The 27,270-nt window shown below is 36.1% G+C and overlaps 1 protein-coding gene across 4 annotated transcripts in view; it reads right to left on the bottom strand.

Annotated features, from left to right (window-relative positions):
- Positions 1-27,270, bottom strand: part of atrx (ATRX chromatin remodeler) — an 82,054-nt gene that overhangs the window by 51,907 nt on the left and 2,877 nt on the right. For all 4 annotated transcript variants that reach the window (XM_021480976.3, NM_200653.2, XM_073921190.1 and 1 more), the window contains 10 exon segments: positions 25,480-25,529; positions 21,987-22,036; positions 20,059-20,183; positions 19,862-19,978; positions 15,465-15,574; positions 15,316-15,383; positions 11,506-13,415; positions 8,220-8,286; positions 2,722-2,867; positions 2,483-2,650 (listed from right to left, as the gene is read on the bottom strand). In XM_021480976.3, coding sequence (XP_021336651.2) covers positions 2,483-2,650; positions 2,722-2,867; positions 8,220-8,286; positions 11,506-13,415; positions 15,316-15,383; positions 15,465-15,574; positions 19,862-19,978; positions 20,059-20,183; positions 21,987-22,036; positions 25,480-25,529 — 2,811 coding nt within the window.

The following is a 27,270-nucleotide window of genomic DNA, read 5'->3' as shown; positions in this document are numbered from 1 at the left end:
TGCTCGCTGCAGAGCCATTTGAGGAGAGGTGAGCTCCAGAGAGGGGGAGCTTAAGCTTGAGCTCCACCTTTTTTGCACTTCTTCTACGAGTGATGTCACTGGGGGTAGGGTTAGGGGTGGGGTTGGTGTACGCATTAAAACAGCTTACAGGAGGAGGAGCGACAGCTCATGCTCCCCCTCTCTGGAGCTCACCTCTCCTCAAATGGCTCTGCAGCGAGCACCCTCTCAAAAACTGTGGTGCATTGTGATGGTGTATAATTATAGTGTAGAAAACTAAAGTCTATAGAATAATTTGTTTATTTCTAAAGTTTTGTTGCAACACAGCGACAATATAATCACGACAGTTTATTTAGTAGCTAGTAGTTATCTATAGCATGCATCCAAACACTATAGTATTTACTATAGTATTTTTTGATGTAACGTAATAGCTTATACAGTATGTACTGCCTCGATGGCAAAAATATTTTAGTTCAGTAGAAAACTTGTCCCCCTTTATGATATAATAATCATGACCAACATATGTGGATATTTTCTATTTATATCTCCTTTAAAATATGATAAAAATCAGTGTTTCTCAACTGGTGGGTCGGCTCGCAGAATGTGTGATCAAAAGTTAAATTTTTAACTTATTTTGCTAAAATCGGACTTTTATTTTGAAATGTGCGTGCGACAACCGTACACTTTGACATGTGGAATTTCAGCGCAAGTACAACCCCGAAGATGTAAAGTGTGGATTTACATATATTGATGACAAAAAAAGGCTTAAAACCTCAGTGTGTCATATGTAGTGAGGAGCTCTCACAAGAGAGCATGAAACCTTCTGGATTAAAACGACATTTAGAAACTAAACATCCCAGTTGCAAGGACAAACCTGTGGACTATTTTCAAAGACGACTCCAATAGCTGAGGGAATCACAAAAGTGCCTAACATCTTCATGTTCACAACAAGTACAGACACTCCGCTCATCTTACTGTGTTCTCCGTGTAGCAAAGGCCAAGAAAGCCCACACAAAAGCAGAAGTTACTGCAAATAACTGGTGGTCATTATAAAAATGGTTATGACTATTTTAATAATTTCACTTTAATTTGCTGGTTTGTTCTTTTCCACCGGATCAGTGTTAATGTTTTATTAACAGTTCAGTTTAGTTAATGGTAACTGAACTTTTCCTTACCCTAACCACCATTTACAGTATTTGTCGCTTTTACTCTGAAATATTTCTATAATGTGATAAATTTTATTAAAAAAACAGCAGTAAAATATTGTTTATTTGTAAATCTTGGAGATTTTCTTAAGATTTATCGGTCACTACTTATGTATGTTACCAAGAAAATACAAATGAACTATAATTCCCTAAAATTATATTAAAGTTACTAAAAATTTGGGTCGCGGCTTGACCACCATGTAAAAATGTGGGTCCCATGGTCAACCAGTTGAGAACCCTTAGTATAAATCGCAAAAGCACAGACTTTCCTCTATGTCTTCCATTCGTTTTTTTTTTCTTCTTCCTGCCCTCTATCTGAATTTCACATATTCACACCAGAACTACGTGATTGCAAACACCCTATAGCAGGGGTCAGCAATCTTGTTCCTGGAGGTCCGATGCCCCGCGGGTTTTAGCTCCAACTTGCCTCAACACACCTGCCTGGGTGTTTCAAGTATACCTAGTAAGATCTTGATTAACATGTTCAGGTGTGTTTGATTAGGGTTGGAGCTTAAATCTGCAGGACACTGGACCTCCAGGAACAAGTTTGGTGATCCCGGCCCTATATGCATCGGACAATTTAAACTCCCTCTTAGAAAGACTCAATAGTAAAACAACGTTTACTTGGGAATGTACCACAATTCATGTTGCAACACTTGTTTTCAGGAACCTTAAAATATCTACATGTCTTATGTAAAAAGTACTTGCATAGTCTGTCTTACACTGTCAATCCCCAAAAATTAAGGTAACTCAAACCGTTTGCGGAAACTGATTGCATAAAACCATTTAAGTTCAAAAACTAATCCTAATACTGTGAACCTTATCCATTTAAGTACTGTAAAATCCGTTAAGGCAACTTGAGGTAACTGATTGCTACAAACCGTTAAAAAACTACTGTCAGAGAGTACTGTGAACTTATTACATTTAAGTTGAAGTAATGAGGTATTTAACTCATTACCTTCAACACAGAGTTCAAAACTCTTTTCAAATGAGTAGAATTAACTTTCAGTCAATTTTGAGTTAACTACACTCATTTCAATAGTTAAGTTTGACTGTTGGGTTTTACAGTGTAGGTTATCGGTATAATTATGTATAGTATATGCATAGTTAGATTACCGATCTGGTATGTGAGTTACATATAGGTTTAAAATAGCTCTTACATATTGCATTGTGTTCATTTTAATGATTGTGTTTATTTATATAGCACCGTGGTCATGTGAAACCATCCCACTGTATGTCCACACATGCAGCAAAACAATAAATCTCAACTTGATACTGACCTTTCCGTCTGCCTCTCTTTTTGGTTTCTTTCTTGTTTTTGACAGCGTTCTCCTCATCAGACTCGCCCTCGCTTAGACTCAACTTCTTGCGTAGCAAACGGTGTCTGCGTCCACCTTTCTTCAAGTCCACATCTGAGCCAGAGTCTGAAGTCGTCTCCTCATCAGAGTCTACAGAGAACGTCAATTTATTTATACAGGACATGAACACAATGGTGTTACATAATCTTAACTTAACTCACCACTTTCGTCTTCCTTCTTAGCATTATCTTTTTCTTTTTTTGTCGAATCCCCGTCCTCTTTGTCTGCATTTTCGTCATCTGATGAACTGTCAGCTCCAGAGGAATAGTTGGCCTTGATCTGGGCCAGAAGCATCCTTTTGGCAATTCTTTTAGAAGAAACAGAAAAACACAATTACACATAGAACAATTCAACTTGTTGGCTGTTACAATGCAGACACACAAGTCTAAAGTTTGGAAACAGTAAGATTTGATTATGTTTTTTAAGGAAGCCAATTCTGCTCACCAAGGCTCCATTTATCGATGAAAAATACATTAAACGCTAGTGGTGTAACAGATCATAAATTACCGCGATGCAGATGGGGACAATTCGATAGCAGTTCTGTAATACATCATAACCAGTTATTACGTACTGATGTCATTTATCCCTCATGCACGATGTCATAGCAGAATACTATGGTAAGGGCGAGTAAATAAACCGCTCCTACTACTTAAAAAGCAGATAACTGTGCACAACTTGTGAGTTTGCTGGACAGTCTTTCATTGACACAGAGAAATGGTACAGCACGAGCCGCTATTTCACTACTAGGGAGAAATGCTGTAAAACTCCATCTTTGCCTCTGCCTCTATGTCTCTCTCTCTCTCTCACTCACACAAACACTTAGGACATTTTACCCGCTGGCGTGTTCGTGAGGTAACTTTTCCTCCTTTCGGCTGTTAAAGTGGTACTTGTGGATCCAGACACGAACGTGTCTGGTGGGAGTTTTCTTCACTGTGTCTATTATGGATTACCCGAGATAACCATATATTATGCGCATATAGACTTTAAATACGGCTTTTCTTCCCAAGTCACTCATCGGTGTACAGCGATTTCATTTTTAAAGCCAAGCGCAGCGCTTTCTGTTGAGCGGGAAAAGACCATGACCAATTAAAGGGGTGTAAGAACTCGCTTGACAGCACTCAAAAAGCAAGCAGGATCATATTTACATTAGTTTATTTGCTATAAATGCTCAGGTTGTCTTCTGTGCATGTATTTGAGTTTTTTCTAAAACATTCAAAAAGAGTGTTTATTATTATCTAAATTAAAGGTACAGTTCATATATCTGACTGCTTGTATTAAATGACAAAATTGTATTACAAATAATCGATAAATATTAATATATTTATAGATTTGAATAAAAAACAATTCTTGTGTTAAGAAAACAATAAAAAACAATTATGTTTGGAAAGCATCGTCAATGCACCGTGACACGCCAAGATATCGAATTGAACCGAAGGCAAAATAATCACAACAGAACTGAACCGTGAGACCGGTGTAGGTTCATACCCCTAATAAATCTAATTGTTCGTATCACATTATGGTTTTTTAAGTCACAGATCAGACAATTTTTCAGATCAGCCCAAAAAAAAAAGGGAGGAGACAAATGCTTTCCATTTCCAATTTGCTTTCCATTCATGCCGCAAGAAACATTTGGTTTTAACAAACAAAACTTAGAACCTGTAATTTTATTAAAAAATAAAATGAAGAAATAATCAGTTGAATAAAAATAAACGGTAAAATATTCAGTACTGTGAAAAATTACTACAACAGTTGTTGATGGTGCTAAATGTATAAATCTAACTTTATAATTTGTACAATGTATATTCATTTTTAGTCTTATTTTCAGTAATTTTCGTTTCCTCAGTTACTCACTCATAAAACTTTTTTTTTTATTGCTAGATGCATCATTTATGAAGAATTATTCAGTGGCATATTTTTGATGGCTGGTTGTCACCTCCTATTGGTTAAATAATGTAATTGTTGTCTACAACTTTTATTTTTAAGCTTCAAGTTAAACGCATACGACATGATTTTAATCTTTATTATAAACATCAGTGGTTTTATCTAAACTATAAACTGTTCTCCCAATACTTCTGTGTTATTTTACTGTTTGTAACTTCATAACTAACTCATAAGACTAAAGGCTGAATTCCATAGAATTGATAAACGTATGAAAATCACCATCATTTATAATTTATTGTGCGTGGGTGTTGAGATCCCGATCTTTAAATAATTAATCATGCAGCTTACACTAAATGCATAAATGCAGGCTAAACTGCTTTCAAACATGTGAATGATGCGAGAGGAGATCTCTCTGTGATTGTTACAAATTTAGAATTAATCTCCTATTTAAAAAAATGTATTAATCTGCAGGTTACGAACCCTGAGTTGTGATCGTATGAGATCAACCGTGATCAGTTACACCCCTATTAAAAGCTGTTAAATTGTAAAATATTGTTACAAACTGTTTTGTTTTAGTTTCAGATTTAATTTAGTCTTATGATTCAAAGCTAAATTTATCATAATTACTCCGGTCTTAAGTGTTTGATGATCCTTCACAAATCATTACAATGTTTTGCTTTTTTATTATAATAATTACAGTACAAAATAAATAATAATGATTCCAACGATAATCAGTACTTAAAAAAATGTACCTTCCTTTATAATATGATGGAAACTGTGAAATACATTATTTTTAATTTGATTTACTTTTTCCCAGGTCCCCTTTCTTGCATTTAGCTACTGGCTTTTGACCTGCCTATTATCAAGATATTAACTGTTAATTAGTAGTAAAAAAAACATGATTATATTTTACATTCCTAATCTTACTCCTAACCTAAACCCAGCTTCCACCTTACTAACTAATAATAAACAGCTAATTAGTAGTTTATTGAGCTAGTAATGTCAGTTAATAGTTTGTTAATACCATGAATTGTAACCTAAAGTGTTACCCAATCTTTTGTTTTTAAATTATGAACACATTATAAAATTACCATTATATATTAATAATAGCTATATTATTATATCAAACACATACAGACACACACACACACACACACACACACACACACACACACACACACACACACACACACACACACACACACACATATATATATATATATAGCTATCTATATATATATAGGTCACACTTTACAATAATGTTCATTAGTTAATGTTAATTAATGCATTTACTAACATGAACAAACAATGAACAATACATTTACTACTGTATTTGTTCATGTTAGTTGACGTTAGTTAATGAAAATACAGTAGTTTGTTAGTTCATGTTAACTCATGGTGCATTTACTAATATTAACAAGCATGGGCTTGGATGTTAATAATGCATCAGTAAATGTTCAATTATGATTAATAAATGCTGTACAAGTGTTGTTCATGATTAGTTCATGTTAGTAAATGCATTAACTAATAAACCTTATTGTAAAGTGTTACCTATATATATATATATATATATATATATATATATATATATATATATATATATATATATATATATATATATATAAACATTTATGATATTAACTATACTATATAACTGTATTTTCCCATCACATAAATGGAGATTTGGTGAGCAGAAATCTCATTTTTTATAACATTAACAAATCTTACTGTTACTTTGTACTATGTATATAACACAATGGATACAGGCAAAAAAAGTATCCAGTGTTTACAACATCAAGTTGACGATATCCAATAGTTTTCTGGGCCACTTTTTTGTTATTTGTTACTTTGGTAAAAAAGATGCTTGCCTAGTTCTGTCACACAGAGAAATCAACAGATTCCAGGAACAAGCTTTATTTCTGGTTTAGTAAAGTCTTTTAATCTTTACAAAAGTGAATTATGTATATTAACAGACAGTTAATCAGTGACTCTCTGGAAAAGCTAAATGTAAAGCTGTGTGAAAGAGGCACTTGAAAGAGTTAGTTCAGCCAAAAATGAAATTCTTTTGTTAGTTACCCTTTGTACATACTCAGACCTGTGTACATCTTAAGAGCACACATTGAGAAATTTTAGGTGAAATCCAAAAGCTGCTTCATCCTCCTATTGACCGCAACGCTCACTAGAGATCCAAATTCTAGTAAAATTACCACAAATAAAAAACACTCAGTGTGCCTTTGGTTCAACTGTAATCATACAATGCTACAAGAGTACTTTTATGTGCCCAAAAATGTAAAAAAAGCCAATTCTTAACTTTTTGATTTAGTGCAAATGTGTATATATAGAATAAATGAGATCGTACAAATTTTGTATGATTTGCTCATCCCCCATAGACAGTTGAGTTTAGGGGTGAGGTTAGGTGCCATGCCTCTTTTTTTTTAAATCACACATTTTCATACATACTGAACTTCTGAAAGAGCTGAATTAGCCACTAAACTGACAAAACGTACAATAGCAACGTTTCCTCATAAGATTAGGCTGAAATGACTTCGCTCATTAAGACAGCAAGCTAGCTCTCTGCAATTTCCACATAGTCACCCATTAAAGCTAAACAGGACTGAGCCTGGTCAGCACCTGGATGGGAGACCCCATGGGAAAGCTAGGTTGCTGCCGGAAGTGGTGTTAGTGAGACCTGTGGTCTGTGTGGGTCCTAATGCCCCAGTATATTGATGGGGACTATATACTGCTCAGTGAGCGCTGTCTATCAGATGAGACGTTTTACCGTGGTATTGACTTCACTGTGGTTGGTAAAAAATCCCAGGATGTTCTTCGAAAACGAGTAGGGGTTTAACCCCCAGCATCCTGGCCAAATTTGCCCAATGGCCTCTGTCCATCATGGACTCCTAACCCTCCCCTATCACAATTTATTACTCGGTCTTCTCTCCACCAATCAGCTGGTGTGTGGTTTGTGGTCTGGCTGCAATCAGCATGTCTCATCATCCAGGTGAATGTTGCACACTGATGGTGGAAAAGGAGATTCTCCCCAAAAATGCGTAAAGCGATTTGAGTGTCCAGAAAAGCGCTATATAAATGTAAGGAATTAATATTATTGTTATTATATTGTCCATTAGATTCAGCAGGGAAACACGAAGCATCATACTGCCTGTAGTAAATGCGACTGACTTGATGAGGATGTTTTTTTAGGCAAAAAAATGTTCTTGGAGCTTTAATTGATTACAGTTGAGCCACTGAAGTAACATGAAATGTTTAGACAGTGTTTTGGTTCCTTTTCTGAACATTGAATGTCTCCGGGCTTTTGCTGTATATGAAGAATATGAGGAGCTGTTATACTTCATTTACAATATCTCAATTTTGTTTTGAAGGGGGTGGGGGGGTGGCTGGTTGTAACAACACAACGTGAATATTTGAAAACAGAATATAAATTTTTGGGTGAACTAACCAAAAGTGTTGCATTAGGTTTTCATCAACACACATGCAACAGTTTATTGCATCTATGTAGGTCCTTAAGATTTTTGTCTCTTCCACTGGATACATTTATGACATACAATATGAAACGCCACAAGGAGTCTATCAATAGTTCCCAAAATACAAAAAAACATTAGCCTTTATAGACTATTGGTATTTATTCAATTATAGATTAAAAGGCTTTGTGTATAACTGAGGATTTGCAGTTTGAGGATAGTATATTACAAAGAAAAAACACTTAAAAATAAAAATCAAGCGATCAAATCAGATAAAAAAATGACTTATAAAATCATACCTATTTTCAGGGTCGTCATCATCATCCACGACCTGAGAAGCTTCATTCTTTAACTCAACTTCATCACCTTGAGGAAGAAGAGAAAAAAGACGATTTAAATAATTGTTAATCATCTTATAGTTTTATAGAACCCTGATAATAAACCTTGTTATATCAGCATTTCTTCAACATTGTGTGCGTGTATAATATATATAGTGCACACAAGTTATACACATACATGCACACAGACTGCATTGCTATGATCCATTGATTAGTTTTATTTATTCATTCTTTTCAGCTAGTATACCCTATTATTTTGATTTTCAGCACATGGGGGGGGGGGGGGTAACTAATGTCAGGGCAAGCTATCTACATTAAAATATATGATGAACAGACATAGACAGTTATTTCTGGCTGACCTATTTGCATAGGTCATTGTTTTTGTTGACTTTTTTTCAGATGAAAATGTTTGAGAATTGAGAGCATAACATTTGCATTAAACTATTTAAACATATTTGCATCATTAAAAAAAAAAAAACTTGTCAACTAGTTTTGTGCAGAAGACAGTTGTCTTTACCTGTGCTTATTTATTTGAAATACAAAACGAATTACTTATCGACTTTCTAAGCCACACAACGTTTTGAATTTTGTAGATTGAGTTGATTATTATGGAAATGAGCAGTTGCATCTGCTCTTTACTATGCATAATATTAGTATATTATCAGCAAACTCCACAATGACATCTGCACTTTTATCTTTTTATTGGTGTCTCATCATGCTTATTTCCACCATTAGTATATTTATTTCACGTAAACCCTTTCTAAATAATTTTGATGATGAATTAAATTGTGAATTTTTAATAAATTAGTTTCATAATGAATGGTGATTTTTGATACTAAATGTCTTCTCTGTACTGTTTGGTTGAGCATTGAGGGGTTTTAAAAGTTTTAAATCTTTTAAAGTGTACATTGTTCACATTTGTTTGCATATTTATTCTTCTTTTTTTTTTTGACCCAGTGAAATTTAAAATCAGGTGAAACACTTTAATAATTACCAATTTGTAACATTTCTCATTTACACTCTGCCAAAACATAAGCGAAGACATCATCCAATGTAAGATTCCAAAAATAAGCTTTGACAAGCTCTTTAAATACAAAGGGTTGAGTTACCATTTCCCACTGTTATACACACCATAGTTTAACAACTGACAGATTGAGTTTAAGAAAAATAACTCGTTTACATTTTAGAAGTACATAATTCCTCTCATTCAGCTTAGCTTCAAAACCATGATTTGATAGCCTGCTAATAAAACAGTCATTAAAAGGATAAAAGTTCATGTAACACATTTTCCATCAGTGTAATCATCATTTTCATCATCTCCCATATTTAAAATCAAAGAACTATAGAGCTTAAACAGGACAGTGATGTATAATCTTTGACTGAAAAAATGGCTGTGCAGTTTAACCAATTCAGCTGATGAAGCATTTCATTTCAGCAGAGAGTTATAGCAGCACATACCACTGTTAAAGGAACACTCTATTTTGTTAGGGAATAGGCTCATTTTGCAAGTCCACTAGCTAAAGAGAGGTGTTTTACCATTTTGAATGCTTTCAAACAATATATGGATCTAGCAGGAGCACTTTTAGCTTAGCATAAATAATTGAATCGGATTAGACCAGGGGTGTCAGACTGTTTCTGAAGAGCTGCAGACCCGAAGAGTTTAGTTCCTGTAGGTATCAAACAAGCCTGAAGCACTCAATTCGTTTGATCAGGTGTGTTTAATTAGGGTTGGAACTAAACTGTGCAGAGCTGTGACCCTCAAGGAACTGAGTTTGATAACTGTGGATTAGACAATTAATATCTCTAAAAAAAAAGTTTAGGTTATTTTCCTATTTAAAGCTTGACTCTTCTGTAGCTACAACATGTACTATGACTGACTGAAAATGAGAAGTTGCTCTTTTCTATAGCTAATATCTATAGTCTTAGTTTTTAATTTCCACAGCCATTTCACCCTGCAGCCCAAGACCGGTTACTCACTGCAGCTAAGCAAGGCTGAGCCAGGTCAGTACCAGGTTGCTGTTGGAAGTGGTGTTAAGGAGGCCAGCAGGGGGCGGTCAACCTGCAGTCTGTGTGAGTCCTAATGCCCCAGTAAAAAGTAAAGGGGACATTATACTGTCAGTGGGCGTCCTCTTTCGGATGAGGCGCTAAACCGAGGTCCTGACTCTCTGTGGTCATTAAAAATCCCATGGCAATTATAGTAAAAAGCAGAGGTGTAACTCTGGTGTCCTGGCCAAAGTTCCTTAATCGGCAAATCATTAAACCTCCCAATCATCCCCATCCACCGGATTGGCTCTATCACTATCTCTCCACTCCCCCAATAGCTGATGTGTGGTAATCGTACTGGCGCCATTATCTTGTGGCTGCCGTCGCATCATCCAATTAGATGCTGCAGACTGGTTGTGGTGTGGAGAACCCCCCCATCATGGTTGTGAAGCGCTTTGGGTGTATGGCTATACACAATGAATGCGCTATATAGATGCACATTACATTACTCTCAACCTGGAATAATAAAGGAACTTGGCTGCCATGCCATGCCCTGCAGCATTCGCAATGTTATGCACAGTGTCTGAAATAGTCAACCGCTAGGTAGCAGTGCTGCCTAATATCATTAATGCTAAGCTAAAAGTGCACTCTTAGACCCGAAGATCGCTGAATGAATTAGAAAATGGCAAAACTCAAATGTTTAACTCTAGCCACTCTAACAAAGTGGAGTGTTCCTTTAAGACATGGGTCTCAAACTCGATTCCTGGAGGACCGCAGCTCTGCAGTTTTTCTCCAACTCTAAACAAACACAGCTGGACCAACTAATCAAGGTGTTCAAGACTACTAGAAACTATTAAGCAGGTGTGGGTTAAAGGTGGTTGGAGATAAAATCTTGAGCTGTGGCCCTACAGGAATTGAGTTTGAGACCATTGTTTTCAGCAAAGGGTGCCATGGTCCTGGAGGGCCGCTGTCCTGGAGAGTTTAGCTTCAACCATAATCAAACACACCTGAAACAGCTAATCAAGCTCTTACTGGATACACTAGAAACTTACTGACTGGTGTGTTAAGGAAAGTTGGTGCTAAACTCAGCAGGACACCGGCCCTTCAGGACAAAATTTGACCACCCCTGCTTTAAGACTTTAATTTTATCTCTAAACTCTTCAATTACAATTGTATACAATTTCTGTACAATCTAAACTGATTATAGTCAGGAAACATTTTCTTCCATAAAATAAAGCTTGATGTAATTATTTTGTTGGCGGACCTGATGACTGATGGAAACCATCGATGCTAGCGATAACAGACTCAAGAATTGGTTTAATCTTCTGCTGATCACTGTCTTCTCCCGAGTTATCAGCCTGCTTCTCCTCCTCCTCCTCTTCGTCACTGGAGGAAGACTCTTCCTTGGTTTTAGCCTTTTCTCTCTGTGACCTTCGCTTGCGCTCGAACGACCTTTTAGGGCCTTTCTTGACCTCTTTACTGCCTTCATCCTCATCCTTTTTGGTGCTTTTGGATTTTTTTTTCCCACTATCAACCTTGGACAGTTTTTTTATCTCCTTCTCAAGATCAGAGTTGTGGTTTGAAGAATCGGATTCCTTGCCCTTCTTCTTTTTGGCGCTTCTTTTCTTTGCTGCTGAAGGCTTTTCACTATCATCTGATTCTGAGGAGCCCTCCTCAAGTTTGCGCTTTGTCTTCGGTTTTGCAGTAGAGCGGGAAGATAACCTTCGCTTTTTGGTACGCTTGGGAGAAGTGTTTTCGGGTTCACTCTCATCGGAGCTGTCCTTCAAAGCAGCACTCTGCAGAACTTCTGGGACTTCATCAGAGTCTGAATCACTCTGTTCCTTGACAGCGTCACTGCTCTTTTCATCTGCCTTTGACATATTTAGTTTACGCTTGCTCTTCGCCTCTGGTGACTTGCGCAAAGGTGTGGTCTTCATCCTCGGAGAGCGTCTGCTATCTTGACCATCCTTCAACGCCTCACCATCCATGTCTTCTGACGGTGACTGTTCCCTGCTCTTATCTCGTTTTATGGTAATTTTAAGAGGAACGGGTGTTAGCTTGACAACTAGTTTTTTACCCAGTTTTGTAAGGCTCTTCTTGGATTCCACAACCTCAGTGTTGGATTTGTTATCACTAGAATCAGTCAAGTTGTCATCATTGTTTTCTTTCTTTACTGCAAGACTCTCTACCATCTCGAAGAGTTCCTCTGGGACAGAAGGTGGAATAGACACAATGTCTTTATCAAGAGATTCTTCAGCAGGTGGTACGGAGCCTTCTTCAAAGTTGTCCGCTATTTCCTGCTCTTTAGCTTCGTTCTCTTTCTCTCCGTTCTCTTTCTCTTCGTTCTCTTTCTCTTCAGACCTTTCTTCAGATTGCTCCTGTGCTTTTTCTGGTGAGTGTGGAGGGCTTTCCATCTCAACATCAGCCAAGTTACTGTCCTGCTGGGTTTCCTCTTCTCCCACAGGATTATGGTTCTTGGTGGAGCAATCCAAGTCATCTTCCTTGACAGGTGTGGGCTCGGTATGGTTCGAGTTGACGACTGCGTTTTCCACACTTTGACTGTTTGATGGTCGTTGCTCCTCTCCGTTCTGAAACTTGAGGCCTTTCGATTCAAATTCATTTTCAAGCGATTCCTCCAGAGCAGCATGGGCCTTTTTCAGATCAGCCAATACTGATTTGAAGGCCTTTAAGTGTCTGTAACTTACTGCACTGGCTTCTTGGCCTTTTGATGTTTGCTGGAGGAACTGTACAAAAGTACGATTCAAACCATTTGTGGTCTCAATTAGTTTTTTGGTCTTTTTGACAAGCTCTTTCGGAACTGTCAATGTCTTACAGGAAAAGGTTAGAGTTCCTGCTCCATCAGAGGCATAATCCTGTCCATTTACAACAGTTTTTTCTCGTTTCACATGCTTGTGTTTGCGCTCTTCACGCTTTGTCTTGTCGTGTTCTCCCTTAGGTTTTCTAGAAGAGGATTCAAGATTGAGCAAAACTTTCTCACAAGTTTTCACATGATCTTGCAGTGGCTCTGGGCAGCAAATATAGCAGTGCCATTTGCTTTGTTCACTCATTATTTCAGACAGCTCTTTTCGTCCAAGGTTCCGCAAGATGCATTTTTTGCAGAAGGCATTGCTACAGTAGTCGCAGCACATCAGATTACCACCTTCTGCACACCATCTGAAAAAGAAAATAAAACCATGCCATCAATAATTTAGAACTGGATTGTTTAAGAACTTTGAAACTAACCAGGATTTTCAGGGTAATAGTAAAATTTGAAATATTAATAAATAAATGCATTAAAAAGATGGAAAAAAAACAACTTTACTACATTATATATAGGACAGTAGTGTCAAGCATTATTTGAATAAGTACACTGAACATAGTCACAATTTCTACATTCATTTTAAATATTTTTTTTTTTATTTTGAGTGTTGACACTGTTTCATTGCTCTGGTGTTTTTTATTATTGTTTTTAACTTATTTTTTGACTGCAGCCTGCTTTTTTAAATAAATGATTGGAAACCAAACTTATCCTGATCTAATTTAGTAGTACATTTTAGGGATGCACGATATGTCAGCGGTTATCGGCCAATGAATTCTATTTTTTATGTTATCGTTATTGGTCCAATGTCAAATTTAGGCCATTATCTTTAAGCCAACAGAGTACGTAATTGTACAGAACTGCCTGCCTCCTACATGCGTAGGTCGAACCTTTTCAGAATTCTCCAGTGCACTATAATGGAGCTTTCCTCACATTGTTTATTACTTTAAAGTCTGTCCTTTCTTTGTGTGGTATTGCTGTGTGTTAACAACTCAGTAAGTAACCATATTCCTTATCGTTGTCGTTATGTTTGATAGAGTGTCATTGTTTATTTTGGTTTAAATCTTTTCAGGAAAAATATTACATGTGTAAACATTATAGCAGTGTTACACACATGCTAAACAACTCATTGGATTGTTTGTAATCAAATAGGATTATTTGTTATTATCAACACTTTGCTTGCCATGTGTTGATGTAAGATTGTATTTAGTTTGATCTGCATATTTACAAATATTATAATGAGCGCATATATCAGCACGCACACACATAGTGAGCCGACTGACTCTACTTCGCATGCACACGCATCACACAGCGCCTGCAGTTAATGTCTCAAACTCACATCATTTTATCATAAACCTTTCATTGGTCATTTTCCTGCAATTGACAGCAAGAACAAACATAGAAGCATTGTCTTGATAGACAAGCAGCACCTACATGTGTTCAAAAGAATCTAAAACACCAAATGGGAAAAAATTTATGCCACATTTTCTAAAATAATACTATCTGTATTTAGCTTTTTGCTTGTTCGGTGGCTTTGAGCGGTCAAAACACCTCTCAAAATGCTTTTTTAACCATTACATATTTGTACATACAGTGTGTACATTACGGTAATACGCTTTATTGATTTGAGCTGGTTTCAGTTCTTGGTTCTTTCATTTTCATTTTATTTAAATTATAATTATTACACTTGTTTCATAATTAAATCCCATTTTGTTATTTAACCTATACATTTTTATGCAGCGGTCAAGTTGCATGTTAATTTGCTATGCGAAAAAAAGCAAATCATTTATTTTAGACATGCTGATTTACGTGAAATCGTGAATATAGGTTTATTTAATCATCTTGCAATTTTCAAATGATTGTGTTTTTTTTATTGCTTTCAGCAAGCTATGCAGTTCATAAGATCAGTTTAAACTTTATTAAGTTTTTATAATAAAACTAATTTTTACTCTATAAAAAAAAAATTCAAATTATTTATATTTATTGGCTTTAGTATATTGGTTATTGGCCTCCAGAGTTATTGGTTATCGATATCGGCCAAAATATCCATTTGGTGCATCCCTAGTATATTCATTAGAATAATAATTTTTGCAGATAGAAGATAGAAAAACTTATCAAATTTTAAAACCAGTTTTAAAAATTATTTTTGGGTGAACTATGCCATTAATATTGTTATTGGGGAAACAAAGTTAAATGTATACAGATTATAACAGCTAATATGTTTGTATAATCACAGATGTAGTGACAAAAGCCAACCTGCACTGTTCATCCATGCCTTCATCATCCTTGCTGATATCATCACTCATGTAATATTTGAAACATGACTGGAAGAAAAAAAGGTATGCATGTTAAATCACAAAGACACAAGAACAGAAGTGGCTGTAACAAGCTATTCTGGTTCCTACCTTGCAGATAAGAACATGAAGTGCTGGATGTTGAAAGATCGAATCCTTCTGAAAGTGATTGACTTGCTGTCCACATGCTGTACAATTGAATATTTCCTGGAGCTGGTCGTCTACAAGACATTAAAACATAATTAAGATAATAAAACAACCTTATTGCAAGACCACAGCTCTTTAATATTCTTGTGGTTTCTCTCAGTCCCAATGCTGCACACTGTATGATAGTTGAAATAAACTAATTTTGTGCATGAGCACTGAACTGATCAAGCAATTTTAATCACATTTATAAAATTAAGCAAGAGATTTTGAGGGTACTTCAGAAGCAGGACTAAGCAATAGACTTCTCTGAGAGATGGGAAACTACACCGTAAAAAAAAATCTTGCTGCCTAAAATTTTCTAGTCGAGTCAAATAAACTATTCAAGTCATCTCAACTCACATCAGTCAAACTAACAAAAAAAATTAAGTTTAACTTTGACTAAAAATATTTAGTTGAAACCTGTTTAGCTAAAAAAAAGTGTTAAAAGTAACATAGAAGCTTTTGTTTTATGAGTTTATGTAATGAAATGCTTGAGCAGCAGGGAAATATACTGCAATAATCACAATATATGACCTTATTTTGATTATTTAAGATAAACTAACATCCTATAGATCTTAAGATAACCTAGCCATAAAATTATCAGAATTCATGAAGGCAATTAAACAAATTTGGTGGTAAATGTGTACTTATCATCAAGCCATAGACCAGGGCTATTCTATTGGCAGCCCGAGTTTGTTTCAGGCCTCTAAATAGTGTAAACAAGACATCCAAAATAAATATAGTTTAGTCGAAAAATGACCGCATATACAGCATGAGCTGCAGAGGCTGCGCAGAGCGCTAGTGACCATAAGCGAGTGGTGCAGACAGCCGAAAACATTTGGATATGTTTTGTAGAAAATGCCTTTTGTACAATGCACTGTAATCATTAATAGGGATGCATCGATTAGTTGATTTCACTATTAACTGCGCTTTAATTCGTCACGGTTAATTAATCGTAAAGCAGGCGTGTCCAAACTACGGCCCGCGGGCCATCTGCGGCCCGCAATCTGTTTTGTGGCGGCCCGCGAGGCTTTTTATAAATATCAATAGAATCTGGCCCGCTATACAAAAATGAACGTGATTCAATAAATAACCACCGGGTGTCGCTATTACATGCCTTCAATTAAGCAGCAGTTCTTGTTATGATATCTACCTATCTATCTACACACAGTTGAAGTCAGAATTATTAGCCCCTCTTTGATTTATTTCTTCTTTTTTAAATATTTCCCAAATGATGTTTAACAGAGCAAGGACATTTTTACAGTATGTCTGATAATATTTTTTCTTTTGGAGAAAGACTTTTGTTTTATTTCGGCTAGAATAAAAAGCGGTTTAAATTTTTTTATGAACCATTTTAAGGTCAAAATTATTAGCCCCTTAAGTCTTCAGAACAAACCATTGTTATAAAATAACTTGCCTAATTACCTTAACTTGACTAGTTAACTTGATTAACCTAGTTAAGCCTTTAAATGTCACTTTAAGCTGTATAGAAGTGTCTTAAAAATATCTAGTCTAATATTATTTACTGTCATCATGGCAAAGATAAAATAAATCAGTTATTAGAAATAAGTTACTAAAACTAATATGTATAGAAATGTGTTGAAAAGAATCTTCTCTCCGTTAAACAGAAATTGGGGAAAAAATAAACGGGGGCTAATAATTTAGGGGGGCTAATAATTCTGACTTCAACTGTATTTATATATATATATATATATATATATATATATATATATATATATATATATATATATATATATATATATATATGCGTGTCTGTGTGATGTATGTAAAATTTGGCCCGCGACAACGTTTGTTTTTTTTGCATCTGGCCCTCGGCCCAAAAAGTTTGGACACCACTGTCGTAAAGGCTTCTCTAAGCCGCATTTCTTTTGCACGGAAAAGATATGACAAGTTGCCAACTGTGCGCTAGTTCCAAGCATGTACACCAAGGATAATGTGCACGCACACCAGATTAACTATAGCAGTGGTCGTTCCCATATTACGTCTTTTCCGCTTGCAGGACTGTGATTTCTAATGTAAGAACGACAATATGCGCGCACAAGTGGAGCAACGCATTTGCCTCTTTCCGGGCGCACGCAGTAAAAATCATCTCACGGTGAGAGTTGTGCGCGGCTTTCAGTGCAATGAAACAAAAGATATGTTAGAAGAATTATTATTAAAATGATTATGTAAGCATGAACCCAGATGATAACAACAGTTAATCTAAATAGCCTCTTCCCTAATATAAAGCTTGTTGTTCTAAATTACATTAGACGTGATAAGCGTGAAACCCTAATTAATCTTCAGACTATATCTTACAACCAAAATCTATAATGTTGCATCACTAATTGTTATGCTGTAAAAACATAACATATGAGTGTGTCTGAATGTAGAAAAATCCTACTTCAGCAATGCACTGCTTTTGTTGTGCGAAATACAACATTTTTAATGTTTGTAAAAAAAAATTTAAAAAGTCAATTAGACAATGCAGTTGTTTTAAAATACAATATATTATCATTTTAGTGTAGACAAAACCAACATGGGTGTCTTTATGAGCACAAATACAGCATATGGGCTCTTATATGTAGTTGTGGGATCACTCGCACAGCAAGACATATCTATACGGCCCTTCGTTTGGGATGCCTTTCATGAACCGGCCCCCATGCCAAACTAATTGAATAGCCCTGCCATAGACAAATACTTCTTTTCAAACACCTTCCATTCTTTTTAAACAAATACAAGAGGTTTAAAGGGAAAAACATAGATATTTTAAAGTGAACAAGCTGCTGAGATCTTTACAGGGTTAAGTGAAAGTAAAAGACCATTATGTATTAAATGTAATACAGGCTAGACACAAATGATTATTTCTAATGGCCTGGTAGGACCAATGGATTTTATTTATTTATTTTTTCTTTGCTTGCCACAAAAAAAAAAAACTTAATTATTTCTTAGTGACATACTTTAATGTATCAAAAGAAGAAAACTCTAGTTTTATACTTTTTTTTTTCTACATAATATTACAATGACAAGTTTAACATTGTTAAAAGAATATTTACTGTGATGCCAATTCCATAAATAATCAAAAAAAAAAAAAAGGTCCACATTGATTGAGTATAACTTCTATTCAACCTAATGCATTTCTGTTATAAAACTCTAGATCTCATGCCTATTTATTAATATTATGTCTATCCCCTCTTTTGTAAATAGTTTTTGCATGAATGGAAGATAATGTTAATAGATATTTTGCTCTGTTGTTATTATGAGGAACTGTCTAAATGTTTTTAGTTTTCTATTCCTTGGAATTAGGGAGTTTAATTTAGGAAAATTGCTGTAATAAATGTCTAACAGCTCTTGTAAATTGTATCTCTTTGCAATAAAAAACTCAAATATAAACTTAAATATATAAAAAAAGGATTTTATTCAGATGAATTGCTAGTGATTGGATGGATGTGGACCAAACTGGATAGCTTTAATTGAACAGGAAATTTAAGACAGAAAAAAAAAATGATTTAAGATGATTTAAAACGTACAACACAATATTTTTGTGAAGTTAAGACTTAAAGTTTTGTTTTTGAAATTTAAGACATTTTAAGACCCGGACACCCTGCTTTATTTTGGTATGTTGATGTACTTCTAACTGAATATGAATATTGAGTACTTTATATATTGAGCAAACTAATGCTAAAAGGGGCGTGGTTAAGAATATTTTGACTAAAGCCCCTAAAACTGATGTCAACAGACAAGGACCATCACTTGGATCCGGGTCCAAGCGCTCTATTCAACTGAATGTAGAGACTCATGAAATGGTACTAATAAACGTTTACAAAGCGATTTAAGGCTTTCGAAAATCACGATCGCAGTACATATGTCCATGCCTAATATCCGATGCCCAGAAAGTGATAATTTTTTTAGAAATTGCTAAATATTTGGTATTTGTTATGCAGCAAGCCCAAAGATTGTTGTGTACACTATGATTTTATATAAAATTAACTTTAATGTGTGATAGGAATAAAATGTGATCATAAACCAATGATTTGTCCACTTAAATGAATGGCGGCTTGGACCCGGAAACATTATACATACGTCACAAACACGTCACCACTTAACAAGTGGATAACTTTGATTGAAGATTAACAAAACAAACTTTTTTTTTAGGTGGATTAATGGTTTACCTACAAAATAACAATGTGTGGTAGAAAAATAAATAAATTTAGATTTTACAGACTTTAACATAAAAAACAACTATAATATATACTTAATATATTAATTATATTAAGTATCTTTGACTATACTGACATTTAAATGACTTTAAATCAACTCACCAGGACGTTTCCGCGCACCCTCTTCTTTCGCTTTGCCTCCCTTGTTACGGAACTCAGGACCTCGGAATTCATCTTTAGTTTCATTAGCAACTGGTTCTGGCTTCACCACTACTGTGCCTGCAAAATGTGAAGCCAGGATATTCAGTGTGCATCTTAAACAAACTGCTAAGGAAGACTGATCGGAACAGAGGACTAACCTTGTGGCAGCTTGCTAATATCCAAACTGCTCTGCATGCTGTCATCTGCGCAGGGTTCACCTCCACTCTCATTCGCACATTCAGATTCATCTAAGGCAGTGTGCTTGGTCACAAATGATGGTTTTCTTTCGTTCAACATAGGAGAAAATGAGTTATTAGACTGTTCCAGTTAATATCCTCAATGTATCTGCTCTATTATAACTTAAAGGGTCACGAAACACCAAAACACATTTTTTGAGCTGTTGACAGTCGTATATGTGTCCCACACTGCTAAAAACACTATTAGGACACCTATATTTCACTAAAAAGTGTAAATTGGTTGTTTTTGCGTTATTTCAAGCAAATTTGTACTTCCTGTTTGAAACGAATTTTTGAAGCTGCGTCACGGTCATGACATAATAGCGTGTATTCCAGCGTGCAGACTGGGCGTCTGTGCCAGAGTGTGTCTTATTACGTCTTACAGTGTGCTGCATTAATGCATGAGTAAGGCTTGGGTCAAACCAATCAGCGCGCTCTATTGTGCTACTTCATTAATATTCATTATTGTCACCGTGTTTACACCACAAAGACGCCACGTTGCGTTGGCAAAACAAGCGTGAAGTGTTGCTTTTATAGTTTGCTGCTGTTAAGTTTCGTTTTCATTTTCTCTCTGTGAGAGCTTATCTGGATCACGTGTGGATTAACAGTGTACGCGACGCGCGACAACAATAACTTACGTGTCTAAGGAGGATTATTGTTTACCTGAGAGCTGTTCTCATCTGCAAACGCTGAAATCTGGATTTGCTTGTAGTATTCTCTTCATAAAGACGCGGCTCTAGTTGCTTGTGATTGTCCTGTCTCTACAGATTTGGTAAGTGAGTGACCAGTGCTCTTTGTTTATTCAGTTTGTTCGTATCGAATTAAGTTAACTATTGCACTGAGTGCAGAAATGTTAGCACCGCATTTTGTGACCGGAATAACACACGCGGCTTTCTGACACTACCTGCCGTGTGCATCTAAGTTTCCGGGAAATGCAGAGTTTTTTTTTCTCTCATTTGCCGTGCGGTATCAAACATTGCATGAAAAATACACGCTTGCAGCTGTTCCTCGAATCAAATATCACGTTTGTCGCGAGAGACATGAATGAATTCCCTGAATGAAAGAGCCAAACTGCAGTTAAAGTCCACCATTTAATAATTTGGCAAATAATTCGACTACAGATGTCCCTGTAGGTTAAACACCATCCCTTTCTCCTGTCTGTGCGGGTGTGTATTTTGACTCTGAAACTCGAGCGTGCACAAATAGACACACACACACCATCCCACTTTAGTTCCTCCGACACCCCCCCCTAAACAGAGCTGGACACGCCCACTTTTCTGACTTTTTCCAAAGTAGAGGTGTGAAAACACGCTGCTGAAATGAGGGGGTTTCATGGCCCTTTAATATCTACAGCTTTCCCCAAACAGCATAATTCCCATGAAAATGAAGCAGCAAGAAATTGTTATTAAATGAATAACACTGAAATGAATAATTAGTTACGATGCACTTATTGTGTAAATACATGTTTTCACCCTATAGTTCTGCTTGATTAAATACATGTAATTATATCTGTAATTACATTTAGAATTACACTACACATCACAACCTACCTATATGACCAAATCATTCCCTTAAAATACCAGTATCCCACATTAAGACTGAAACGCATTATAACATTGCTGATGTCCCCATTTATTAACGTCAAAATATAAATGCAATGTATTTAATGTGTTCATAATGTCATCGTTTACAATCTCCTTGTAATACCCGTGTCATGTCCATGTCATTTTACACATCTGAACTGATATAGCACAAAACAAATACACGCACACACACTCGCACGCACGCACGCACACACAAAAGTAATCGCTTTAGTCCAGCTCATTCACTGGAAAAATATCCCAACTCACCTCTTTGAGCGTGAAGACGAAGGTTTGGTAATTTCGGAGGAGCAACCAGGCTAAGAAAAATAAATAAATAAATAAATGTAGTGACATTAAATGCACACTTTACTACATCCTACTGTTTTACAACAAGATAATAAACACATTGGGCCTTATTTATTTATCCAACGTAGAAAGAAGTGGAGAACTGAGCACACAAGTCAAACTTATGACAAGGTTCATGTGATATTCATGAAATGTGGACAGAAACCTATTGTATGGACGATTGTTGATGTTGATAAATGTGGTAACTGAAAACTATTTGATCCTTGCGTTTGTCATCAAAGCAACACGACTACACTTAAACTACATTTGCGCATGCGCCAAGAACTTTGACCAGACCATGGACTAAAGCTAATAATATAAATAATGTTTAGATTCTTACACAGAAAGATTGTTCTGCTTAATAAGTCCTCAGTCTGTCATCAGGAGCCATGGCTTTTGATTTGGACTTGTTTGCATGTTTTCATTTTTAAACTCAAAAGACTGCAACCATTCACTGCCATTATAAAGGATCACCTATTTATCATCTTCTTTAATGTTCTACCGAAGAAAGAAAGGCTTTTACATCGTGTAGGTAAGTAAATTAAGAGGAAATTTACATTTGTAAGTAAACTATCCTTAAAATATTCAGTTTATGACATTGATAAATGTAATCCGGCCAGAACTTCTCTAACCACTGATCTTTGCAGTTCAGGTGAACCAACAATGGCAGCTCCATGACTTTTTGGTAAAGGGTCACAAAACACTAAAACACATTTTTTGAGCAGTTGACAGTCGTATATGTGTCCAACACTGCTAAAAAACACTATTAGGACACAAATATTTCACCAAAAAGTGAAAATTGGTTGTTTTTGCGATATAGAGCAAGTTCGTATGCGTCACGGCCATGAGATCTTAGCATGTATTCCAGCGTATAGACTGGACGTCTGTACCTGGGAGTACCGTATTACGTGTCCGAGTGTGCTGCATTAATGCATGAGTAAGAGTTGGTTTAAATCAATCACCGCGCTCTATTGTGCAACTTCATTAATATTCACTAATGTTACAATGTCCAGACGGCAGAGAGACGCCACACTGTGTTTCCAAAAGAAGCGTGCAGTGTTGCTTTTATAATTTGCTGCAGTGCAGGTTTCGTTTTCCTTTTCACTCTATGAGAGCGCAGCTGGACTCACGTGTGGATCAGCGCATGCAAAGCGAGACAGAAATTTTCTCATCTGCAAATAGTAAGATCCGGATTTGCTGCTCGTCTCCTCTTAATAAAGACGCGATTCTAGTTGCTGTTAATTGTCCTGTCTCCACAGATTTGGTAAGTGAACGACCAGTGGTCTTTGTTTATTCAAATGACAAAGTTAGTTTGTATCAAACTAACTATTACACTGAGTGTAAACTTGTTAGCACCACAATCAAACTATTACCGTCGTGTAGGATTTTCACCGCATTTTGTGACCAGAATAACACACAATAACACGCGGCTTTCTGATGCTACTTGCCGAGTGCATCTAAGTTTCTGGGAAATGCGGAGGTTTTTTTTTCTCTCATTCGCCGTGTGGTATCAAACACTGCATGAAAAATACACGCTTAGAGCAGTTCCTCGAATCAAATATCTCGTTTGTCACGAGGGGCATGAATGCAATTCCTGAATGAAAGAGCCAAACTGCAGTAAAGTCCACCATTTAATAACTTGTCAAAAAATTTGATTACTGATGTCCATGTAAACACAGTCACTTTTTCCCCTGTGTGTGTGTGTGTGTGTGTGTTTTGACTTTGAAAATCAGCGCGTGCCCAAATCGACTCTCCCATATCATCCCTCTTTTGCTCCTCCGACACTCCCCCCTAAACAGAGCTGGATACACCCACTTTCCTGACTTTTTCCAAAGTAGAGGTGTGAAAACACCCTGCTGAAACAAGGGGGTTTCATGGTCCTTTAAGCATGCTACAGGGGGCTTAACAGTTAACACTTAACAAAGGGGTGCTTAAATGAATTCAACTGAGAGAAAGTAATAAACACATCAGCTTAAGCTACTGAAATAGCATGCAAAACCCCCCAACCTTGTAATTGCTTTATATATATACACACACATTTATATAATTACTTATGTAACTTGGTTGTACACACATATACAGTTGAAGACAGAATTATTGGGGGGGGGTAATAATTCTGACTTTAACTGTATGCACATACCTAACCAGGGCTTGACATTAACTTTTTTGATCACCAGCCACTGTGGCTCGTAGATTTCCAACTGTACTAGCCACTCGCCATTTTCACTAGCCAAAATTTTATTGTTGGGAAAATATATTTTGCTTAAACTTGACTTTGACATGCTAAAATGACTTGATTTAGATGTTGTGTTTTATCCACATGTCTTCTCATTCATTTAACTTCTTATGTGTACCGTGTGTTAGGCCGTACTCACACTGGGTACAGTGGCCTCGAACCGGGCCAAAGCACGCTTGTCCCCCCTCCCGTCTCCCCCGACGGCCCGCTCTCACTTGCTCTCACTCAGCAGCACAGTGGAGATTTCTCTAGTTATATTGCTTCAGTCGTTTGTTATGCAGTGACATGCAGTCAAATATTTCGCCAAACAGTCCTTAGGGATGTGGTGACACGCAGTCAGATATTTCGCAGAACAGATCCGCCACTTTTGGTGATCATAAACAATCATAAAGCTCTTGTGCTGCAGGAATGAGGAGGTCTGCTGAAGCCGCGCAGCTGTCGTGCTGTGTGGGTGCACGATCATCGCTCTTTATTCAGTCTATTTCAAAGGGAACCAATCGCACCCATTACGCTTCTTCTAGGCACAGTTGCTTTGCACAAGTAAACAGGAGCGCACACGCTTTTTAACAATCGCGCACATCACATCAGCTGTTAGCGTGAGTGATCATGCTCTAATTCTGTATTCACCGTTCTTTTGCTCGCGCGAACAGTTCTTTTTTTTTTTTTTTCAGTCGTTTTGCTTCTTGATTCTAATATCACATTTGCACGAATATTGTGCCATGCTTATTGTCGAACTCTGCTTTTAAGAAAACTACATTTTAAAAATGATTTCCAGTGGAGGTGTCTGTCCAACCCACCAGAGCTGAAATCTACCTGCATTTGGCGGGTGTTAATGTAAAGCCCTGTACCTAACACATACCATGCATTGAGATGGCATCATTCTTTTTAAAAATTCCTGTTGAGAGTGATTACACAGAAGCGATAATGGCTGTGTTTTCAAAAACATGGCCTTTAAATACTCATTTTCTTAATTATTTGTTTTCAGTCCCCAAAAATGCTTTAAATGTTTTAGGATGAAAACCTTGCCATGTAAATGACCACTTAGTCAGGCCAAAGCCATTTTAACAGGACTCAGGGAGTACTAAAAACTGCATAATGCTGGATACTTGTTAAAATGCAGCTGGACAGGATAGAGTTATAGTAAAAAGTACAGATAAAAAAAAAAATAACAACACATACCTCGTTCATCTTCTCATCAGCAATATTTACGTCATTGGTTGCCATTTTACCTGAAATTGAAGAGTACAAATTAAAATAGTACATTATAACTATAGTTTGCAGTTACAGGTTTGCTAAACAGTAAAAATTAAGCCCCTTTAAAAAAAAGTTATATTTTATATAACATCATAATACTGTGCTTCAGGGCTATGCAACATTGATTAGAACTATCTTGATATATTTGAAGATTTTTTTGGTAACTGTTTAGATGCTCTTTTGTTTTGTTCTGGTACTATGACTGATTTAAACTCTCGAACACATTCATGTCAGCCGCAGCTTATCTTAAAGAACCCCACCAAAATTTCATCCAAAACATACACCCTTTATATACATAAAAAAAATAATAATAATAATAAATTTTAAGTTCTCCAACATTATTTAAAAAATTTTAACTTGCAAAAAAAAAAATCAATAAAATCGACCCATGGTTTATGGCAAAAAACTAAAACGATACCAAGTAGAAAGTGTCTGAGACTTCTGAGCTAAACAGCACCCCACAATTTCACAAAGTAAAACTGTGGTGAAAACGTGAAGTGCAGCCCAGTCCTATTGAGATCCATGATTCGAGACTGCCAAGCTCATTTTTACCTTACATGAACCTCACTCCAAAACAATATGACATCAAGCTGTTCATCTATGAGTCTGCAACAAGCTGGCATCTGTTTTTCCCCTTCCGATGTTGAGTAGTGCATAACAATAATAAAGCACAAATCTTTAAATGAGATCATGTGAAAAGTGTTTTATGCTTCTTTATCGAGTTTGTTCTGAGAATAGACATATTTTATATTTTATTTGTGATCTATTCCACTGACTTGATGCACATGCAGGTTGCCAGATTGATAACAGCGAATAAGAACCAGCATTACACTTTAAGTTAATAATGTAATGTACACATTTGCCCAATTTATATTGATCGCAAAAAACAAACAACCTCATGTGGATTTGCCTCTGAATCTATGTCATTTTGGAGGATTGATAGTCTTCTGGAGGTTGCATTTGTCAAATTATAATCATAATCAAGTTAACGGTTAAATATACTGTTGATCTTACAGTTTTTTTGGGGTAGATGCTAAAGCTTTTTAGGATGTTTAGAATGTTAGATCTCTGACTCTAACCACTTTTGTTCGGCAGCTTCCATGACTGAAATGAAATACACTGCGCTTTCCACTAAGTCAACCCGGGGTGCCAAAACCCAATTGGTTCAACTGGCAGTGGGCGGGGTTAAAACATATTAAAAACAAAAGAAAGACATTTAAACATGAAGTGCGTATTTTTAAAGGACAATAACAATAGTGTTGTTTTTCAGATAACCATTTAGGTTAACTAGGCATATTGCTTAAATATCGGCAAACATATGATATTTTTTATGCTTTAGGAAAAAAAAGTCATTAAAACTTAGTCGTTAAAACAGTCATAAACATACAATGAGTCATTTGGTTGACCAATTTGTTCAAAATGTAAAAAAACAAAACAAGAGACCCTCTTTATGGGATTGCTGCATGATTAATAAGTTTCTAAATGAATTATCAATATTGTGTCATCAATAAAACTGTCACATCCTCAATTGTTCTGATATTATAGGTAAAACAGCAATCCTGATCAATCAATACTTTGGTAAAAAAAAAAAAAAAGATTTTAGCTTGCATAGTTGCATTATTGAGGTAAAGTTGGCTTTATATTCGGACATTCTGCCTTTCTCATTAATTTTGTAATTTCAGAAAAGTAAAATTTACAAATTCTGAAAAGGGAAAT

Source organism: Danio rerio, chromosome 14, assembly GCF_049306965.1.
Source record: "Danio rerio strain Tuebingen ecotype United States chromosome 14, GRCz12tu, whole genome shotgun sequence".
NCBI lineage: Eukaryota > Metazoa > Chordata > Actinopteri > Cypriniformes > Danionidae > Danio > Danio rerio.
Note: the sequence above shows the minus strand (reverse complement) of the source record. Positions and strands in the feature narration are given on the sequence as shown.